Raw genomic sequence first — 22,544 nt, 5'->3', positions numbered from 1 at the left:
TCTCATGTTTGCATAGGAAGGATGAAAGGATTGCGAGCACTGAAGATGAACCAAACCAACGCCATGTTCTCGACTGAAAAAGGCAGTTGATGAACTCAATCTGCTGACTCTTTTTATTAGTTTGCCTCCGGCTCGAGTGTTGGGTACCAGACGTCAACTGGTCGGACGACACGTGGTGTCTGAAGCTCTGGTGCAGCGGCAGTCCTGCCCAACACACTGGGCGCAATGGGAGCTACAGCTACTTCTGTTCCGTCTACATCGCGAGGACACGATGCTGCTTAAGGGCGAGGGGATGCCACAGACTGCTTATAGTTACCGTTAGTTAATTTGAGCTTTCACTCGAAAGGGCATGTAAGACGGTACGTGGGCCGCAAGGTTTTATCGGGCCAAGGCCCACGAATTCTTGAACCTTAAGACTGCTGTGAGGGTGGTCGGGTGGTCAGCGAAAATAACAAACTAAATTCCCTAACAAAAATGATATACAACACACATGTGTTTTAGTAAAAAAAACGCATGAATTTTTCCTCTCACTCCCTCTCTCTTTTCATCCAGATTCGTCCGTGTATGAAGTTTGCACTACTCTGACGTGGGATGGACGCTACCATCGCCATCGATGGCGTGCATCGGCATCGCGGAGCGAGGCCTGTATTGATACGTCGGAGAACCGCGGGACGTGGAGTCGACGTGACGGATTTTTAGAAAAAAATTGTAAAAATTGTTCCTTGTGATCTTGTGATTGCCTGGAGGTAGAAGAATGTTGTAGGTAGAAGAATGCTGGAGGCTGTTGGATCTTAATTCGATGCAAAAAAATTAATGTGTTGAAACTACATAAAACACATGGTTATTTGGTAGACAGACTCGTTCCCTAAACGTCTCTTCCCCTTCCCGTGTTCCTCTGCTCGAGACGGCGCCGTTGCCGTGCTCACCGCCGAGCGTGTCCGCCGGCAACCACTCCCACGGCAAGGGTCGCCACACAACCGATGGCAATACAATGGTGCGCCGAGCAGCACCAAACGTGGAGGTCGAGCATGAGGTGGTGGCAAGGATGGCAGATTATTATCCGGGCCACGGGCGGGCGTAACCGAGCGGGCAGGGGCAGAGCAGGTGGTGCCGTGTCACCACTCAGCAGTCGCCAGCAGCGAGCAATGCGGCCGTGCGGCGCGGCCGGTGGGCATGCATGTGAGAGCGACCGAACACGACGTGGCAGGGGGACAGCTCCAGATGCCAGCGCGTGCCCGCCGCGGTAATAAACTGGAGAGCTCCCGCGATCGCCGATTCGATGCTCGGCCTCGGCGCTTGTCCGTACTCCATGCGCCTCACACAGGTTTCTAGAGGAATCTCAAAGGGATCAGCTTGTGCTCTGATGCTCATGCCTGCTGACTAGTACGTAGGCGGTAATCGCCCCGTGTCTTATCTTAATCGCCAGTGGCGCTCCAGCGCAATCGAACAGTGCCGTTCGCAGAGAAATACAGGGTTAATCAGCATTGCGGATTTGCGGGATTGTTCCAGCTACTACGCATTGTTTCGTGTTGCTAAGAGCAGAGCACCAACATTCGCTGCGGCATTCATTCCTCTGTTCCCAACAGAGCCGACGTTAAAGAGAAGAGAATCGCCTGGCCTGTGATTCTGTGATCATGGCATTCGTACTATCACGCATGGAGCCATAGAGTCTCATCAAAAAAAAAGAAAAGAAAAACAGTAAAAGGAACATGGAGCAGAACTGGTACGCAAACAGAGCCAAGATTTACAGCTACGGGTTTCCCCTTTTATCGATTCGCATAATTATGAAACTATATGATGCGATGCGATGGGCATTGCCACATTGCGCAAGGTTCTTGTATCCAAAAAAGTCGCATGCAGGAGCTACGACATGCTCGCACCATGAAACAGCAAACCCGGGAAAATAAAAAACTACAGAAGGACGGGGCAGGAATACCATCGGTGTCCTTCCCTCCCGATCCTCCAGCATGCCTTCTCTGCATCTTCTCTTCATCCATTCCCTACCTCTCTTTCACGGACTTCTTGCAGCATCTCGCTCCCTCGGCTGGCACGAGACTAGACGCCCCGGGCCGCCGCCTGGGCCTGCCGCGGCGGACCGTCTCCCTGTGGCGGATGAAGGAGTCATGCGCTGCAGCTTCAGCTGGTGGCGGAACGGTTGATGAAGTCGTCCGCGCGCGCGTCCACCTCGCCGCCGCTGATGCCCTCCTCCTCCGACGACGACGAATCGGACTCGGACTCGAACTCGGAACGCCGGCTCCGGCTCTGCCACGGGGGAACCGCCGCCTGCCGCGGCTGGTCTCCCTCGTCGTGGCCGGGCGCCGCGCCTCACCACCGCGCGCACGGTCTCCGCCACCTCCTCGGCGCCGAAGTGCGCGAAACGCCGACTTGTCGCTGGCCGACTTGTGCAGGCGCGCCGGGAGCCGCGGCAGCTCCGCCTCGCGCGCCGCCCCGCCTCCGACCTGCTCCGCTCCATGTGCGCCGCGTGCCTACGGGCTCAGGCTCCGTGCTCCGGGCTCGACCACGACGACGGGACCCTCCTTCTCCGTCGCCGCCGCCGCGGAGTGCTGCTTGTACCCCAGATCGAGATCCACCACCCCGGCCTCGGCGGGCTCGGGCGCCGCCTCGGCGAAGCGGCCGTGAATCTGAACCGCAGCCGCTCGAACGCTATGGACGGCACGCGGGCCAGCCGCCGGTGCTGCGTCTCCCATCCCGCGCCCGAAGCGGCGGCGACGCCCTCCTCGTCGCCGCCGGTCGCCGAGGCGGCGGCGGCCCTTGGAGGTGACCGCGATGGTGCCGATGACGATGTTGAGGACGACGAAGAGCAGGCGGGGGTGAAACCACCCGTGGACCGCGCTCAGCATCGCGGGGATCGTCTCCTCCAGCATCGCGCCTCCCGGGCTGCGTAGCCTTGATCTGGTTGGCTGGTGGCGGTGGGGTTTCGGTGACGGCGAGTGGGAGAGGAAGCGGGGACGGCAGAGGTGCTGCTGCCGGTGGTGGTGGTGGCGGCCTGGGTGGGAAGAAGGGGGAGTCAGGAGGTGGGGTTACTTAAAGAGGGGAGAGTGAGGTGGGGGCGTTTCGAGCACATGCTCACGCAGGAAACGGACCAAATGGATGGTGAGTTTTGGGATTGCTCTCTCTCTCTCTCCTTCTCGCGCCCGCCTCCCCCCCCCCCCCCCCCCCCCCCCCCCTTTCTTCCTTTTAATCTTGTATTATAAACTTTTCTGATAAATAGCATTCCAACTCTATATCGTGGAGTACGCTTGTTTATGAAATTTGATCGAGTCTGTCTACTGTATACAAGTGTGTTTTAACATAAGCCAACACATGGTTGTTGGCTGTATGTAAAATACACAGATTTCAACATAGGAAAAACCATATGTTTTGCATCTAGTTAGCATATGGTTGTTAGATGCCTAAAAAACACATAAATTGAAACACTGGAAAAAACGTGTGTTTTAAGATAACGCACACACAAATTTCATCAGGCAAACAAGGCCCACAATTATTGTTTAGCCCAATAAAGATATGCCAGAGAGGCCCACTAACTAAGAAGACAGAGAGGCCTAATATCAGCGAAGAGTAGTTCAGCCCAGAGCCTAATAACTAAGAAGACAGAGAGGCCCACTAAAGACATGTCAGCACATAAGCCCAAAAATAGCAATCTATATACTTGGGAAACAAGCCGGGCAAACAGGGGGAAGCCTCTGCCCTCCATGGAGATCAGATCTCTTCGTGGGGGCAAGCAAAGCACTGCTCTGCGTCGAGATGAGATCAGATCAGAGCAGGGGAAGGAAGAAAACAACCAGCAGATCAAAGATGAAGATCTCCTCTGCGTGGGGGCAAGCAGACCAGAGGAAAGGGGCAACCCAACCAACAGATTGAAGGGGAACCACTAACCTCAACAGCCCAAGGTAAGCACACCGACTTCCCTCGTAAAGATGTAATCCAAGATTACTAGTATTGCTGCAACCAAATTCAGAAATCAGAAATACAAATTCGCAAATTAAGGAACTTAGGAACCAAATTCAGGAATCAGAAATCATAAATAAATTTATATTCTCTATCCTGACCCTTGTCAAGGCAAGGTGCTAGCTATAAGTTGACTTACACCTTAGTAACAGAAAACAAGTATGAAAAGCAACATCAACATAGAATGGAGAGTGATTACCTCTTAGTGAATAAAGAGGCATGAAATCTTTAGCCATGTCATCTGCTTCATAACTGAAAGACAATAAGTACCAACTGGATCAGGTTCATTTTTTTTAGATAAAGACATGGGTTTATATAATGCAAAACCCCATATCACAGGTGCCTGATATATTACCCTGGTCCTGTTTATCCTATGTTCACACTAATCAGAAGACTAATGTACCTAATGCATCTAACATTTGACGACGAGGCAAGAAGAGAGATTATCTTCCTATCACACCCAATTACTTCATCTACATATTACTTCATCTAGATATGTTAGGTTGAAGGATGAAAGGAAGCCAAACAAAATAGGTTTCCTCGTCGCTAAAGCAACATTTTTAGATTCCAGCAAAAGCTACAAACCTCACGAGGTCGTAGAGAAACACTTCCCTTATGGCTGTAAAGGCTATGGTCCAGCAAATCCATAAGTGCCTCACCAACAAATCCATAAGTGCCTCAGCAAATCTATAGTATGATAGACAAAATACTGAAATGTGTTGCCACAAATCATAAATAATTCAGGCCCCACGAATTCAATATATGTTGCACCTACAAAAGAAGAGCCCCCACAACCAAGCACACCATACCTGGAAGAGAATCCCAAATGAGCTTGTACCCACGACATGTTCTACCATGTAACTGATGATCTACATTTAAGCTCGGAACAAGAACAACACATGAGCTACTGAAGACAAGATGAGGCTACCAAAAGTAAGCAGGCTACCATGTAACTGAACCACGTTAGAGCAATATTATTTCTCATCAGGACTACATATTGCACATGTTGGGCACCATAATTGTTGAAAATGAAGTATGCAATTTACTACTTATAAATATACAATGAAGAAATGGATACTAAACGTAGCCTTCTTGTACACTATATGCAACACACAGTTAAAATATATGAGAGCTCCTACTATTCTACAGTATATGTACAGAATCAAGACCTAATATATAGCTGAATGATATCTCAGGGTCAGTACAAAAATGTGCACGTCTCACTCTAACTCAAAAAGACTTACCCAAGGCTATACACACCTGAGTGGACCATGTCAATCTTCTAGCTTCACCGCTGAGAGCAAAAACATTCACAATTAACATGACAAGAAACAATTTTTTATGGAAAACAAGGATAAAAACTTGGCTTGGGCAGGCAAAAATCACAATAAAAAGAGGAAAGGGGGGGTGTTACAAAGACATAAAAGAGGTGTGTGTTGCCACAAATCACAATTGATAAACTTCAACATGTGTTAGCACAAATGACAAGGACAAAAATGAGATGTGTGTCGGCACAAATCACAAGTAACAAAGTTGAAAGATGTGTTACCACAAATCACAAGAGACAATTTTTTTTTCTATGAAAGGACAAGGACAAAATTTTGGTGTGGGCTGACACAATCACAACAAACATAATTATTCTCCAGTACACAAGGCTGCTGCAAACATTTCTCAGGCAAGGCAGCTAAGTGGACAAATATCATCAGAAAATAGCATGCGCCACATTGCATTCCCAATTTACCCCCCTCGGTCACCACATGCACACTGTTATTTCTTGTTAACACTAGCTAAGTTTATTTTGCTCACCAGCGATGCGCTCTTCACATTCCTTCAATAGACGAGTAAACCTTAGTACATAGACAAAAATGTAGCAGATGAAATTATGGGAGTGTTCATGTATAACTTTTATTGAAAAAAGAAGAGTGCCACTAACCATTTCCGGTAGTAGGCTTTATGCATCGTAGGATCAAGTTCAATTGCTTTGTTAGCATCCGCCACAGCTTCTGCAAGTTTAGTTAGTAATTCCTTTAGTGCTATACATTTATTGTGTTCAAAAACAAATATGCAAGCCAATGATGGTAGCATGAATAACACTACAAACTATGCTTCCTATTTATAGCTGATTCTAACTACTTACAATAGCCCTACTGTGTGTTAGATGCATAGAATATGTAATTATGACAAACCTTCTAACTGGCAAAATATGAAATCTGGATGTTTTAACAGAACATGAATCTAGAAAGAAGAACAAGGCTACAGGAAATGTCAGAGGCACAATATCAGATTCATAATTATGAGGATATGATTCGCCAAGAAGAAAGCAACAATGATGTAAAATTACTCCTAATTCAAAACAGTTGACACAAACAATAAATAAATGAGAACTAATGGCTTCTTCATTTTCTTGCAGGTTTCAATTGTTTCCCTTATGCAACTAATACAATCACCAGTCGAGTTTGATCAACTACTTGAGGTAAGAAACATAATTCAATGATGCAATGAAAAACTATGTAAGTACTCACATGCTTGCTTTTTTATGAAGTAGAATAATATGTATGTCACAACAAGTAGATGTGATGATTATCCAACATCAGTGAAATCACAAGAAGCAATTAAGGAAGTGCAGTCAGCTCCTTACCAAATATTTGCAGGCACAAATTGTTCCAGTGACCTTTCAAATGCCTACAGATATAAAAAGGTGAGCAAAATCATTGCTTAGAATCAAAAAATGCCAACATAATAAGGTTGTTTTTCAACTAGAATATATTTCAATGCAGGGAGGCTACACTGAACTTATGATGGAACAGATAAGGAACTCTCAGGAAGATGATCAAACTGACTGGAATACGCAGGTAAAATTTTATAATACCAGTACACAAAAATTACAATTCAGACATATGTAAATTACACACATATGTGCAATGTAATTTCAGCATAATAGTACTTTAATTTCAATGCTTCATTATAAACTGTGCAGCAACATGAAGAGATGCAAGGATCATTAACAAAGATGATACTTAGAAATGACAGGAACGAGGTAAAACTATATTATATTGGTTGTCAGACTAGTTTTGTTATATTATAAATGGTAACCATTCTCATTATCAAACAAATAAAACAGAATATGAGACTTGAAGATCTAGATGGAATCTTTGGACCACAAACTGACTGGTCAATATCAGAGTCAAGGCTGTCGTATGAGGTACATACAGACAGCTGAGCCAATTTGATTACATTTATAAGCAATACAAATATGTACTGGCATCAAAGTAAAACTTATCTTTGCAAAAACAGGATGGAGAAATGGCAATCGTCGCTGATAATGATGGAGCAACGACAAGCATAGCTGATGATGATAGATCTGAAATTCAATAATACCATTGACAAACTGATGTATTCAATAACATGGACATTGATGAGGTACATCAAAATGATCTCTTCAACTATTTCAGTCCACACTGAAAAAATATATATTTTATTATAAATCGCATTACTTAGAAACTGAGACTGCTGCTAATATATTTACAGGTGCAGCATGAAAATCAAGATGACGAACCAACAATGGAAGAAACTGACTTGAGGATCATAACAGGAGAACCAACAAGTTCAGATATTACATCAACAGTAACAGATGATAATGAACATGTAAATGGCAGCCAGGAACTAACGGAGGAAGAGATTGAAGAATTCATCAAAAATAAGCAGGTTGCAGCATCTGAGGGCAACAATGCACCAATCAACAGCAAGTACACCCCACAGCTATCGATGGAATTTAAAAGTAGGGATGATGCTCACCATTTCTTCCACTTCTATGCGTTCCTAGCCGGATTTCAAGTTGTCATAACACATACGACAAGAACTCAAAGTAAGAAGAGAAATAATGATGTAGTCAAAGTGACAATGAGATGCACTCGTCAAGGAAAAGAAAAGGAACCAAAGTGTTTAGAGCAAGAAGAAGCTGAAGTAGACAAGGATGTTGGAAAGAAATCGGTAAGAAGGAAAACAAATGTTCAGCAGAAGTCAGATTGTCCTTGTGTTATGATGGTGAAAGAAGAAGGAGGTGTATGGAAGGTTAAAACTCTTGATTTGGAGCATAATCATGAGCTATGCCCTGAAGATAGGGATCAACTATTTTCTGGTCACAAGTATATGACAGACATGGAAAAAGGACTTATCAAGACTCTGAACGATAACAATATCCCGACTAGGAAGATGGTTTCTATTCTATCGTATCTTAGAGGAGGGCTTACAGCTATACCGATGAAAAAGAAAGATATCAGCAACTACAGGACAAGGCTGAACAGAGAAGTTAGAGGATCAGATATGACATAAGTACTGAATTATTTTAGAAAGAAACAAACTGAGGATCTGTCTTTCTTTTACAAGTTTGATTTAGAAGAGGACAAGAGAGTGAGAAACTTGTTCTGGACAGACTGTTCTTCTATGAAATATTATGCAGATTATGGAGAATGTGTAAGTTTTGACACGACATATATGACCAACCGATATAACTTACCTTTTGCACCATTTGTTGGAATCACCGGACATGGGCAAAGTTGCTTTTTCGGATGTGCTTTCCTGCATGATGAGACAGTGGACACTTTTAAGTGGGTATTTCAAACTTTCCTTCAAGCAATGGGAGGAAAACACCCTCAAACAATCATCACAGACCAAGACATGGCGATGAAATCAGCAATAGAGCAAGTCTTCATAAACACAAAGCACAGAAATTGTTTGTTCCACATAAAGACCAAATGCTACAATAAGAATGTCAAGATCTTTGCAGCAAACGAAGGACACGGTGATCAAAGATATGCAGCAATTCACGATGATCAGCAGATAGAAGCAAAATTTAAGTAGCCAACATATTTATGTAATTTATGTAATGAAAGATGTTACAAACCTTAAATTAAATTATGCCTAGATCTAAAATTACATATGCTAAGAACTACAATTGCAGTGCCTAATATCTGCAATTTATATTATCGGTGATTGCAATTATGAAACTCCAAGTAGTACAGATAGAGTGATAAGTACAGTTACCCAAATATCAGTAAATGACATTCTAACAATGTTCCAATATAGCAGTTTTGTATAGATAACCTAATCATGTAGAACAAAGTTGGCACTTGACACTCCTACAGAGGCTTATATTACCATTCAATAAGGGTTAAAGTCTGTATCACAGCAAAGTAGAATATAACATAGCACAAGGAGAGAAATTTTTATTACTAACCAGGTATTAAAATGTCACCAAGGCCAAGCATGGAGAATGGCCGTGCAGCATCTGCAGTTGGAAACAGAAGCTGCACAAAACCAAGCAAAGCCAGATCAGCTGAAGCATCAAGATGAGAAAATGGATGGACAGACAAAGACTAATATACCGAACACACCAAAATGTTGTTGTTTTAGCTTCAAGCAGAACAGACAAGAAAAATATCTGACATATTTATCTTCTGAAGTAAAAAAAATCTTATGAATGTTATCTTACAAAATACAGAATATCAAACACAGTCGATAGTTGACAGGATGCTCATATTTATTTACAAACCAACAAGAAGAATAGTAAAAACCAAGCCAAATAATTGAACTTGATGACATCATACACTGTTGGGAGTTGGCTGCTTGTCATGAATATAGATAAAGTATTATCCATTCTCCTCCATTAACCACACACACAAGTGAAGCTTTATTTCCTAGCTTCAAAATTTGAGGGATAAATATATAGATTGGATGTAGTAAGCACCTACAAATGGTGTAACAAATATAGGCAAACGAAAGAAGCATAGGGACTAACCAAGATCAATATTTAGATGGTTCAACACTAGCATATTGCATACGCTCAGAACTATAATTGCGGTGCCCGATACTTGCAATTTACATTATTGCTGATTGCAATTTACTACTTATAGATCTGCAATCAAGAAATGGATACTAAACACAGCTTTCTTGTATAGTATATGCAACATACAGTTAAAAGATGTGAGCTCCTACTATTCTACTACAATAGTATATGCAACATACAGTTAAAAGATGCAAGAATCACAATCTAGCACCCCTCTTGGTTTCCACAAGGACAAGCGTGAGAGTTTAGTACAACAGAAAAGATACAAGAAAATGAATACACAAATATAAACTATGAGAACAAAAAACTGATAGTGAATTATTACATTTCCTGTATCTCTTTGTGCATGAAGAAGATCCATCAGGTGGCTTCTTTTATCTACCTCCTGCACAAACTCGGCTCTCTCGGAAATCAAATCAGTACTTAAGCCAACTCTTCCAACGGCCAGGACAATGTAGTTATCCAGGAAATCCGATGCCATTTTCTGTATTCATTAGAGTAATATCGATATCATTAAGCATGCAAATTGGAACTTGAACAAGAAGTTTTGGCAACATTTCACAAAAATAACCAGGATTCACAAACTGGGACATAGAAAGTCGGTTTCTGTTACCTAGTACAGAAAAAGGTACAGTCTTACATGATCACCCTCACAGAGTCTGCAAAAATAGAAGGTAAGACTTAAGAGTTGGTTTTGTGTATAAAGACAAATGGTCACTATGGTGACTTAAGACTTAATATTTAAGAGTTAGTCTACAAAACAAAGAGATGGGGAACATCTATTTGAAATCACAGGATCATTTATGCCATTATTAGCTACATTTTAGAACATGGAAGGTCCTAGGTGTGTGCTGGCACAATCACAATTAATAGAATACAATTTTTACTACAGAAAAACAAAGTCAAATATTTCTTTGTTATATTTCTTTGTCTTCTTTTTTTTCTTAATAAGACAGTCTAGTGACTAGAAGTGAAGATGTCCAGTGCAATTTTATTTTTGGTTAACTCACTCTCATCCTCCTTGAAGAGCCTAACGGCAGATCCAAGACCATGAGGTTATTCAACTAAGTTTTGTAACATGGCATTTTTTTTCCTTTTTGTGACAAGCAATCACAAGAGGATTAACAGTATCATCCAAACCCAAATGCCTTTTCTAGAGTAATTGCACCACTTTACAAAAGGACTAGAAATTTGTAAAAGAGACTCCAAAACTTATATAGACATGAGACCCCATACAGGCATTGGTATAAGACTTTCTGAACATCAAGTTAATAGCTTTGAAACCCTCAGGATAATGAGTTTAATGACAATAAAAAAAAGGACAGACCTAGTGCCGAAGGCTCCCACATGAGTGGAGTCTGGGAAAGGAAAAAACCGAGGCAAGCCTTCCCCCGCAAAATTTGCGGAGAGGCTGCTTCAAACCCGCGACCTGGTGACTCAGTGAGACAGCTCTCACCGCTGCACCAGGCCTGCCCTTCTAATGAGTTTAATGACAATAATCTATCATAATCTAGAATAAGCATTATAATGATGCACATGCATTGCCATCAATTACCAAAACAAGCATGTTCACAAAGAAAAAAAACAAGACATGACATAATTACCATTTATTCCATCCTTATTTGGTGTAATAACTCTTTTAAGCAAACAAGTTCCCATTTCTTGAAGTGCTCCAGAGAACTCTGCATATAACGCCATCTATACGTTAATATTTCACAAATACAAATGAAGTGAGGTTACACAAACACAATATCAGCTAGGTGAAATTAAGGTGTTTAAGATTTGCATTTCCTGCTTGATTAAGTAAATCATTAGGAGAAATATGTTCTAAATACGTTCAGCGTGATCTTTAGAGAGATGGGCGATTGCTATTTTATATTAAAAAAACAACGTGCAAACCTAAGTAATAAACATAAAAGAAAACATAGCCAATAACTAATATTTCCATGAAATGCCATTGGACATATATAAGGGGAAAAATGGACTTAATTAAGGGTCTCGGGAAGATGGGGGGCTTTAGACAGGAAAATTACCATATGCACTATTTACAATTGCTGCGGCAACAGAAAGCAAGTTATCGTAACAGCTCCTCATATCTGTCATATCCTGTCAAAGAAAGCAACAATTCAGAACAAAACTAGCAGGAAGCAGACCCAGAACTTGAACCAAGAGAAGTTTTAACATCATCTATTATGGTATTCTGATGAAGCTATACAGCTGGTAAACAGCAGGACTAGGTTATCACTGCTTTTTGTTTTTAAGACACCCACACAAAATAGTTCAATTTTGAACAATTGAAGACTTCTGGACAAACTGATTGGGAATGGGGCACCCATTTGTCAGATCCAACTAGATTAGACAAGGTCCCAATTGGGCAAAATGCCACTTTCATTTACTGTAAGGAATTCAGAAGTATCACGAGTTCTGATGCTGCCCCCACAACACTAGTGCAGAAAGACCTGCCAAATGCATAAATGCATCTCCCACCAAAGCGACACCGCACACAAGCATCGATGCATGATAATCACTCGATTACCACCTCATTGAACAGGAGAAAATGCTTCCCAATGAAAACCAAAGCAAACATGACTCTGCCAAGTAACCACAGAAGTTGAGCTGAAATCACGCCACTAGCAGATCAAAGGAAATTCTCTCTCAAGACTATGCTAAACCAAATGTGAGCGGACGATTCCCACCGCACCAGGAAACAACCCCAAAGCAAAGCTCATTCCTCCCCGTGGAATCCCAACGACGTCCAATCGTGTGTTGTGAAATTGAGCACAGATCCGGACACTAGAATTTCTTATGCAATCCCCACGGCGACGATGCTCCACACTCTCACACACCAACAACCGAACTACGAACCGGCCATCAAAACCAATCACGCGGAATCCATCAACCCGTGATGGCTGCTGCGGAAAACCAGAAGCGGAACCGGAGCTCCCCCGCGAGATCTCCACACCCGCAACAGACTGACCCACCCACCCGGCTCGCTCGCTCGCCCACGAAGCGAAAGGGAGAGGCAAGGTCCACACACCTGGGTAGCCGCGAGGAGCTCGTCCGCCGCCGTGGCGGCGGCGGCGGTGGAGTGGCCCCGGCAGCGGTCCCGGTCCCGGTCCACCCGCTGCTCGTGGCGCTGCAGCGCGAAGCCCCGCAGCTTCCGCAGCGACGACTCCATGTCCTCGCCCCGCGAACCTGAGTCAGGGCGGGCGCCGGATCGAGCCCCAGATCGCCCGCGGCCGGGCGGCGATGTGCTCGCGGAAACCCTAGCGGCGCTTGTAGCCCCGCACGCACACTCCCACTGACGAGCGGGAGAGAGGGAGCGAGTGGGGAAATGGAGAGTTCTTTTTTCCTCCTTTTCGGAGCTCTGGGACAGAGGGAGCCACGCGACCCATCGGATACCGGCGCGACTTCCAAAATACAAACAGTAGCAGTGGCTCCCAGCCCTCTATCGCTAGAAAGCAGAAAAAAAAAACCGTGTGCTGCCAACAAAAGAAACACACGGGCAACAGATAGCAATTCCGAATTTGATCACAGTAGATTGCCGGAGTGTTGTCTTTGCACGTCGAGTTTTAGAGATACACGGGTATCGATTTGTGAAGGAACATGAATGCTTACTATAGTGCATTGTGATGAGGTGCTCTTGCGAGAATTATGTGAAAGAAAATGATTACTTGTAATCGGATGACAGACGTGCAAAAGTACCTCTGGTGGTGGTCCCGTAGCCGAACGGGGCCATTATATCGGTGTCATATCGGGGGTGTCATATGGGAGTGTTCGGATAGTAATAATAAAATAAATTATAGAAGTCCTCAGTAATCTGCGAGGCGAATTTATTAAGCCTAATTAATCCATTATTAACACATGTTACTGTAGCACCATATTGTCAAATCATAGACTAATTAGGTTTTAAAAATCCGTCTCGTAAATTAATCGTAATCTGTGCAATTAGTTATTTTTAGTCTATATTTAATACTCTATGCATGTGTCTAAATATCCGATGTGATAGGAAGTAAATTTTAGGGGAGAAACTAAAGATATGATACAACGAAGTTGTCTTTTTAGAAGCAGGCACTGAATTAGAGCGGTATTATGAAGAAACACTACACGGAAGCGGGCTTGGTTTTAAATTTTTGTCGTGCTCTTACATAATGTCTATGTGCTAGGAAAAGCGCCGTCCACAGATTCAAGCTAGTTGAATGGATTTGATGAAATATAGTGCACGAAATTGGGGTTCTGTTTTCAAAGTTATGAATGCTTTTATGTGATACCTCTACGCTAAAGGCATGCACAACCCACAGACGGGAGACCGTCTACAAGAGCCTTGAATCCGATGTACAAATAGCTAGAGAGACTGATCGTACAACCCACAAACAGGGGTCGTCTGCGAACGGTTTAATACTTTGCATGTAGTCAAGATCATTCATGAATATTATTTTGTATACCATTGTGTTGCTATTTAATATGTGCAAGTGTTCAGTACACTAGAAATAAGACCACAACAAGTAATATGTGCAAGTATTTTGTTTACTAGAACAACAAGAATTCCCTTTCACATATATTTTAGGACCGAGAACCGAGTGTTATTCAGTTCATCTCTAGTTCATGCAAGACAGGCATATAAACTTTTTGCAAAAGAACATCACTAACAAAATCATTCTCACTTCTCATGACATTACTCTGTAATATATATGTGCAGAAATAAAGCCATACACGCAAGGTAAGCTATACACATAATTCCAGCACGGATTCTCCTCCCTTGCTTGGGTTCTCCATTCCCTTCCTAGTCGTGCTGCCACTAGAATCGATCCAAGAGAGCAAGGTGGTTGCACGAAGCCACTAAAGATGAGGAGAAATCGGGCTGCTACCAGTGCATCCTCGATTGATGTCGAATGAGGATAAATCGATGGTGCCAGATGAAGGTGTGGAGGAATCCGTCGCCACCAAGCCATTGCCGCCACCCGTGAAGGTTGGGACCCCACCGCAATGACTACATCCTTGCTCTTCCTTGCCAGTGCCACACCCTAGCATTGTTCCATCATCGCGCGCTCCGATGCTCATGGTGCCGTCGCCAGTGAGCACATGGCGCCGTCGCCGGCGAGCACCGGTGACAGCTCCGGTGCTCTGAGCCACCAGGCACGGCCGCAACTGGATCCCGAGCGCGTGTAGCCTAGAGACGACGCCCGTACAACGCTGCATCTGCTGTCGCGTGAGCTTGGGAGCACGAGTCGCAGTCGTCGCCTCGTGAGACGACGACCCCGCCCGTCTCCAAGCTTGCCAGGGACGTTTTTGCAAAATATACGGTATACAGACGGCGTAATTATTGCCGTTGTACATGCCCTAAGAAAAGCATCGACTACAATTTCAAGCTAGTTGAATAGTTACAATAAAACGGAGCACGAAATTGGGTTCCTTTTTAAATGTTAGTGGTGCTTTCCTGTGAGGCCTCCTTCAATAATTGTTCTAGTGAACAGAGCACGAAAGCCGATTCCATTTTAAATGTTAGCAATGCTTTTATGTGAGGCATCTTTGAACGGTTCTAATAAAACAGAGCATGAAATCTGGTTCCATTTTAAATATTAGCGGTGCTTTCCAGTGAGGCCTCGAATAGTTCTGGTGAAACAGAGCACGAAAGCCGGTTCCATTTTAAATGCTAGCGATGGTTTCCCGTGAGGCATCTTTGAACTATTCTAATGAAACAGAGCACGGAATCAGATTCTGTTTTAAATTGTCAGTTGTGCTTTCCAGTAAGGCCTCCTTGAATAGTTCTGATGAAATCGAGCACGAAAGTCGGTTCCGTTTTACATGTTAGCAATGTTAGCGGTGCTTTTCTATGAGGCCTCTTTGAACGGTTCTGATGAAACAGAGCACGAAAGCAGGTTCCGTATTAAGTGTTAGTTGTGCTTTTGTGTGAGGCTTCCATGGTAAGAAATGCGTCATCTATGGTTTCAAGCTACTTGAATGGTTCCATTGAAATAGTGCACAAAACCAGGTTTCTGTTTCAAATGTTAGCATTGCTTTTCTATAAGGTTTTTGCGCTAATAAAATTGTCATCTACGGTTTCAAAATAAAAAATTACAAGAAAAAGGTTTTCACAAACCATCATCACGCAAGACATTGACGTTTAAGGCATGAGAAGACTATGAACTATTGATGCATGTCCAGTTGTTGCAATGATATGGCTCATCTAGAAGGGTGAGGTTTGGATCTCCTTTAATCTACATGGGTTTTATGAGGATGATGTGATTTGTATCTCTATTGTTTGTGATCCTAGAGGTGAAAGAAAAGAAACGAACACAATAGACAAGCAGTGCTAGTACTTTGCATGATGAGTTCTTAGAGATATGACAATCACATGTTATTGACACATGTAGACATGTGAAAATAATATGTATATTCACCATCATGAGTAGCTATATTAAGGGAGTTGATTTTGGTTGTTAGGGGTGCTATTTGTGACGATTCTATGAAAGGAAACTTTGTTTCTGATCAGATAATAGACACGTGGAGTACATTGTTTATGAATTTGATCTCAGTAGATTGCTGAGTGTTTTCTTTACACGTCAAGTTTTAGGATACACGGGTATCTATTTGTGAAGGAACATGCATGCATACTATAGTGCATTGTGGTGAGGTGCTCTTGCGAGAATTATGTTAAAGAAAATGATTACTTGTAATCAGATGACAGACGTGCAAAGTACCTAGATATGGTATGATGAAGTTGTCTTTAAGCAGGCAATGAATTGGAGCGGTATTCTAAAGAAACACTACACAAAAAAGTGGGTTCAATTTTAAATGTTTGCTGGGCTTTTTCTATAAATGTCTATGTGCTAAGAAAAGTGTCGTCCATAGATTCAAGCTAGTTGAATGGGTTTGATGAAATAGTGCATGAAATCGGGTTCCGTTTTCAATGTTAGGACTGCTTTATGTTATGCTTCTATGGTAAGGCAAGAGTCGCTTGTAGTTTCAAGCTAGTTGAATAGTTCCAATAAAATAGGGCACGAAATCAGGTTCTGTTTTAAATGTTAGCGGTGCTTTCCAGTGAGGCCTCTTTGAATGGTTGGTTCTATTTTAAATGTTAGCGGTGCTTTCCAGTGAGGCCTCTTTGAATGGTTCTGATGAAACGGAGCATGAAAGGGGGTTCCGTTTTAAATGATAGCGGTGCTTTTCTATGAGGCCTCTTTGAACGGTTCTGATGAAACAGAGCATGAAAGTCGGTTCCGTTTTAAGTGTTAGTTGTGCTTTTATGTGAGGCTTCTATGCTAAGAAATGTGTTATCTACGGTTTCAAGCTACTAGCACGGTTCCAATGAAATAGTGAACAAAACCAGGTTTCTATTCCAAATGTTAGCGATGCTTTTCTATGAGGCTTTTCCGCTAATAAAGTTGTCATCTACAGTTCACAATAAAAAATTACAAGAAAAAGTTTTTCACAGACTACCATCACACAAAACATTGACATTAAAGGCGTGAGAAGACTATGAACTATTGATGCATGTCTAGTTATTGCATTGATATGGTTCATCTAGAAGGGCGATGTTTGGATTGCCTTTAATAGCTACCTCGGTTTTATGAGGCCATAAGTTTTGATGATGTGTATTGTATCTCTATTCTCTATTGTTTGTGATAATGATGGTGAAAGAATAGAAAAGAACACATTAGCTAGGTAGTGATGGTTCTTTGCATGATGAGTTCTTAGAGATATGACAATCACATGTTACTGACACATGTAGATGTGTGAAAATGATATGTATGTTTACCATCTTGATTAGTTATATTAAGGCAATTGATTTTGGTTGTTAGGGGTGCTCTTTGTGATGCTTCTATGGAAGGAAAACTTTGTTTTTAATCAGATAAGAGATTCGTGAAGTACACAAATGCTATAATAGGACAAACTTGTATTTTTTACCAAAGGAGGTGATGAACCTATTGGATTGTACAAAAGGAGCATGAGAGTGTGTTCCATTTTAAATGTTATGATGCTTTTATGTGAGGACTGAAAGCAAAGAAAGGTGTCATCGACATGCATGATATTGACATTAGAATTGTGAGAACATTCACCATGTGGTTTGGATTCACCACATGGTTTATATTGCCTTTTATAATGCTGTAAGATTTGATACGAGGTGGATTTACTCTTATGGGTGATTTTCTAAAGGTAGGTCATTGATTTTGATTGTTAGCCGCGCTCAGGATTCTGTAAAAAGAAAAAGGTAACTGTGATTTGATGACATACGAGCAAAGTAACTATATGTTGTTTTTAGAGTGGACTTGTCATTTTTGAAGATGGCATCAACTAGTTTTGATGAAGTGCATTCTATCTCCAATTGTTGTGTGAAGAGAAGGGCTTGATTTTGATCGTTTTGATTGTTAGGAGGTGCTCTTTTGAGGACCCCATGAAATAAAAAGGTTGCTTATAATTGGATGATAGAAGTGCAAAGTATTTAAATGCTACTGATTTGTCTTTTATGCTTGATTAACTAGGTGCATTTGTTAGAGCATTGTGTTAAAAATTGTGATCTACAACTTTCAATTAGAACATTATAAGAAAATAATTGTGTATAGATTGTCATCATACTATTGTATAGTATTGGTTGGAGACTCTCGTCAGACGCATAGCTAGGCCCAAGTCTATCTCGTAGCAAAATCCATGAAATCAACCTTAATGTTATTAGAAAGATTAAAGACAATGAAATGCATGTGAGGTCCAACCTTGAACTTATTGTGCTAGACTGGGGCATAATGACCCCATTAAGGGCATGTTTGGGACTACTCCACTCTGTCTTTTTCAGCTCTGCTCCAACTTCGCTTGCCAAACAGGGACATCTCTACAAACTTTGCTATAGAAAAAGGTAAAGTTGAAGGCCAACTCCAGGTGTTTTATGGAGCATCTAAAGGGGGTACTCCAAGTATTTTGTGGAGCTGCTTTATAGTGGAGCAGAGCTAATTTTGATGAAGTGGAGCAGTCCCAAACAAGCCAAGACATAGAGATTTTGCCCCATGTTATTCAGGTTGTACTATTTCTGTCCCATTTAGGCTAGCGAAGAGTTTGCTCTACTAATGGGTGCAAAAATGAAAGTAGTGAGACTAAATTATTAACAAATTAAAAAATTAATATGGTCAACCATTATTGTGTATGGTGGACCATTGTCTCAGGAACTGAATTCTTGTTTCGTTATTAGTATGGTGGACCACTGTCTGAGACACAAATTTAACGTAAATTAGCTGGTTAGGTTTCTTATTGTGGAGTCTGTCCACCGGGTTCACATCCTCTATTTGACATAGGTATTTGCATTTTCTTGGATTTATTCTAGGACTTAACATCGCTATCATTTTAGTTGTAGATGAGATGTCCATCAATAGTGATTACGAGCTCATTAGTCTTTTAGAGATGTTCATAGGGGTACGCTTGTTTGTTCATAGGAGATTATGCGTGCGTATTTATGAGTGTTTAAGTTTGATGATCGACATTATTGTGTCTTAGCCATAAACTGATAGATTAGGAAAATACTCCGAAATTGTTATGATTTATAAGTTATACATAATAATTTATAACATTTTTAATTTTCCTTTTTCTTTATAATTTGCACTAGAAAGTGTTTGAGATCAACATTGGTTTTCCTTAGGAAGTTTTCATGTATCTAATATTTTCTCTCCATATATTATATAGCAATTGATACTTTGTTTAGAGCAACTCCAAGAGACTCTGTATCCTTCCTAATTATTAGGAATAGAGATTTTGATAGAAAAATACCCTCAAACAACTTCTTTAATTAATTATCTAAATATAGCCAATCATCTATTCCATATTTCTCGCTAGCTAAAGATAGAAAGCGAGAATGACTCTCCAGAGTACAGACAAGATATAGAAAAGTTGTTGGAGAGTGGAAAGATATAAAAAATGATCTTTATATAAATATTTTATCTAAATGATAATTTAGAGAGTAAGTTTTAGAAAGATTTTTTTTGAGATGCTCCACATGAGGGGTCCATTTTTTTTTTACTTTACTTTGGGCCACAAAAATCTGATGACCGGCCCCGCATCCTCCAACTGCCTGAGTCAAGAGACTGCAGTTGGTGTGCAGCACGAAGTCACCGACACACTTGATGAATAGTTGATGTGATGCTAACAACCTCACTAGAGATTAAGTAAGCAGCTGGTAGTTGGTTCCGGAATGGAGGTTGATTGGTATAGGCATGTTCCCACTGCAACCTATGTAGATTCTAAAAATATCACCAACACAACTGATGATAGTAGTATAGGAGTACATTTGAACTGTATCTTCCGCTGCGAGCATTCTAGTGCGTGGTTTGGCACGCATGTTAACATTTGCAACATATTTCTTTTCAAGCAGAACGTGCCCAAGTATTTAACATACTTGTGCACAATGCCTTTCTCTTGACGGATATATACATTATTTTCTTTCAAAAACCCTGAGAATATTTTTCATGAAAATGTGATGCTAACCCTAAGCCAGTAAGGCGTTTCCTTGCTCCACCACCACACACAAAATCACATGAATCATAGTCGGTTTCTACCCCTTGATGAGTGGAGTGGTGCCACACAAACCTGGGTGTCCACACCTCAACAGCACACACATTACCTACCAGTCGGGACACAATGCAAGTGTGCATGCTTCTGCTGTGTGTGAAATTAAGAGAGCTACCTACCGAATAGGACCAATAAGTGTCGTCTCAGCCTGTGATGAGAGGTTAACAACCTCGGTCTCATGTGCCAAGCTGCTATCATGGGTTCTCTTGGTCTTGGTCACCTCAAGCTAGTAGTGTCAGCTTATATATGCAAGGCTGGACCGTGCGCTTGGTCGGTTGGTATAAAATGTCATCGATTAATACTGGTGTAAGTACAATCAAGAGGCTTCAGCTGGTGCATTGACCTCCTCGGCATGTGAACACTGAACACTGGAGTCACTAAAATTGTTTTCCTTGAGAGAAAACACGATAATAATGCACATTATTATAGTGGTGCGAAAGCAAATTCGATGATCACTATACATGGGAAAATAATATAAATGGTGGTGGAAATTATTGGAAACTACAATGAAATTTGGAGGGCATTGAGTTGTACTAGGTATGGTGGTACTTAAGTGTCAATTTTCTAATGTTCGGTTTATTATATCAACAAGCCAATGTGCAGTCGATGTTACGCTTTTGGCCTCGTTCGCGTGTCCTTAAACCTGGCTGATTCGCTTCTTTTTTTCATCCGATACAGTGTTTTCCTCTTTTAAATGACAAGTAGGGGTTACTTTAAATTATTTTTTATAATGGAAGATGTTCGTAATTTACATATAGATTTAGGGTCACTTTAGAGTATTTTTATAACAGCATAGGTGGGCATTTCTTTTTAGAAAGTAGAATAGATCTAGTGGTTGCTATTGCCGATATATAGCGATTAGAGTGTGCCAAACCTATGTCCCTACGTTTCCCACCTCTATGAGAATTTCTATGATTTATCTTTGTTTTTACCAGGTCTTGTGAGATTGACATCCAATCTATTATTTTAGTATTTGGTCAACAAAATGAGCCTTCACATTAATTCTCAAGACATATAAGTTAACACAATAATCAAAGAAAATAAAATCAACGTACCCCTGAAAGCATCTAGGCCCCTAGTTGGGTTTCGGTGATTAATGACAATACAAGATTACTATGACTAACGTGTGTTTTGCGGATGCAATTAAGTTAGGTCATGGTAATGGAGATCAATCGGGCAATCAAAGTTGTCATGCCCCTACGATGGAAATCGTTTCGGTTTTCAAATGATGGATGACAAGGTTAAGGATGACTAGTTCTAAGTGTCAATTGGAGTTGGAGAGACACTTAGAGTAGTTTAGGACTTTGTTTTTCCTTTGGCCGTACTATTAAGGGGGGTATGGGCGGGTAGCTTGACCTAGTTGAGTCTAGTGAGTTAGGTGTGGTACACACTAGTTAAAACTAGCTCTAGGTAGCTCCTACGAAGCCCTTTGATCCCTTGGAGCAAACTTCATTCATAAATGATCGAGAGTTGGAAGTGAATGGAGGGTTAAATACTGATCGGACGCTGGCTCCGGTGCGACCGGACGCTGGCCGCAGGGTCCGGTCAGTTCATTTGACCGAGGAGAACAAGTCTGGTGTGACCGGACGCTGGAAGGTCAATGTGACCGGACGCTGAGGGCCAGCGTTCGGTCGACTCCAGTAAGGGTCCAGACTTGAGAAAGTGTGACCGGACGCGTCCGGTCAATACTGACCGGACCCTGAGTATCCAGCGTCCGGTCGAGTACAGTAAGCATCCAAGAGCGACCGGACGTGTCCGATCATTACTGATCGGACCCTGACAGCGTCCGGTCATCACTTAAAAACTGTTGCGCGGGTTGAACTGACCGGAGCGTCCGGTCAGCATGATCGGAGCGTCCGGTCACCCCGTAGAAGCTCATAACGGTTCATTTTCAGGCTGTCTTATAAATAGAAGCTCCACTCGTGTGTGGAGTAACTTTTGCTCATTTCAACAGCTGAGAAACACGTTTGTGAGTGCTAAGAAGAGCAAGGTCCTAGTGAGGTGTTTGTGATTTGAGAATCCAAGAGTGAAACCTCATTAGTGAATCAAGAGTAGACAAGTGTGCATCCATCTTCTCATTAGGCTTCGCGTGGTCAAGTGAGAGTTCGTGCTTGTTACTCTTGGTGATCGCCATCACCTAGACGGCTTGGTGGTGATTGGGAGCTTGGTGTTCACCCGG

The 22,544-nt window shown here is 42.1% G+C and overlaps 1 protein-coding gene and 1 pseudogene across 1 annotated transcript; one reads left to right on the top strand and one right to left on the bottom strand.

The window, feature by feature from the left end:
• Positions 1–2,000: 2,000 nt before the first annotated feature.
• Positions 2,001–2,885, bottom strand: LOC136535301 (pathogen-associated molecular patterns-induced protein A70-like; annotated as a pseudogene).
• Positions 2,886–3,713: 828 nt separating this feature from the next.
• Positions 3,714–8,301, top strand: LOC136535300 (uncharacterized). The gene is given in 8 exon segments (XM_066527596.1): positions 3,714–3,839; positions 6,380–6,442; positions 6,515–6,667; positions 6,747–6,821; positions 6,947–7,006; positions 7,091–7,171; positions 7,264–7,389; positions 7,498–8,301. Coding segments are annotated over 8 exon segments (1,488 nt in total).
• The last annotated feature ends 14,243 nt before the right edge of the window (positions 8,302–22,544 follow it).

The sequence above is a fragment of the Miscanthus floridulus genome, unplaced genomic scaffold (genome assembly GCF_019320115.1).
Source record: "Miscanthus floridulus cultivar M001 unplaced genomic scaffold, ASM1932011v1 os_2658, whole genome shotgun sequence".
NCBI lineage: Eukaryota > Viridiplantae > Streptophyta > Magnoliopsida > Poales > Poaceae > Miscanthus > Miscanthus floridulus.
The sequence above is the reverse complement of the archived record's forward strand: the minus strand, read 5'-3'. Positions and strand labels throughout refer to the sequence as shown.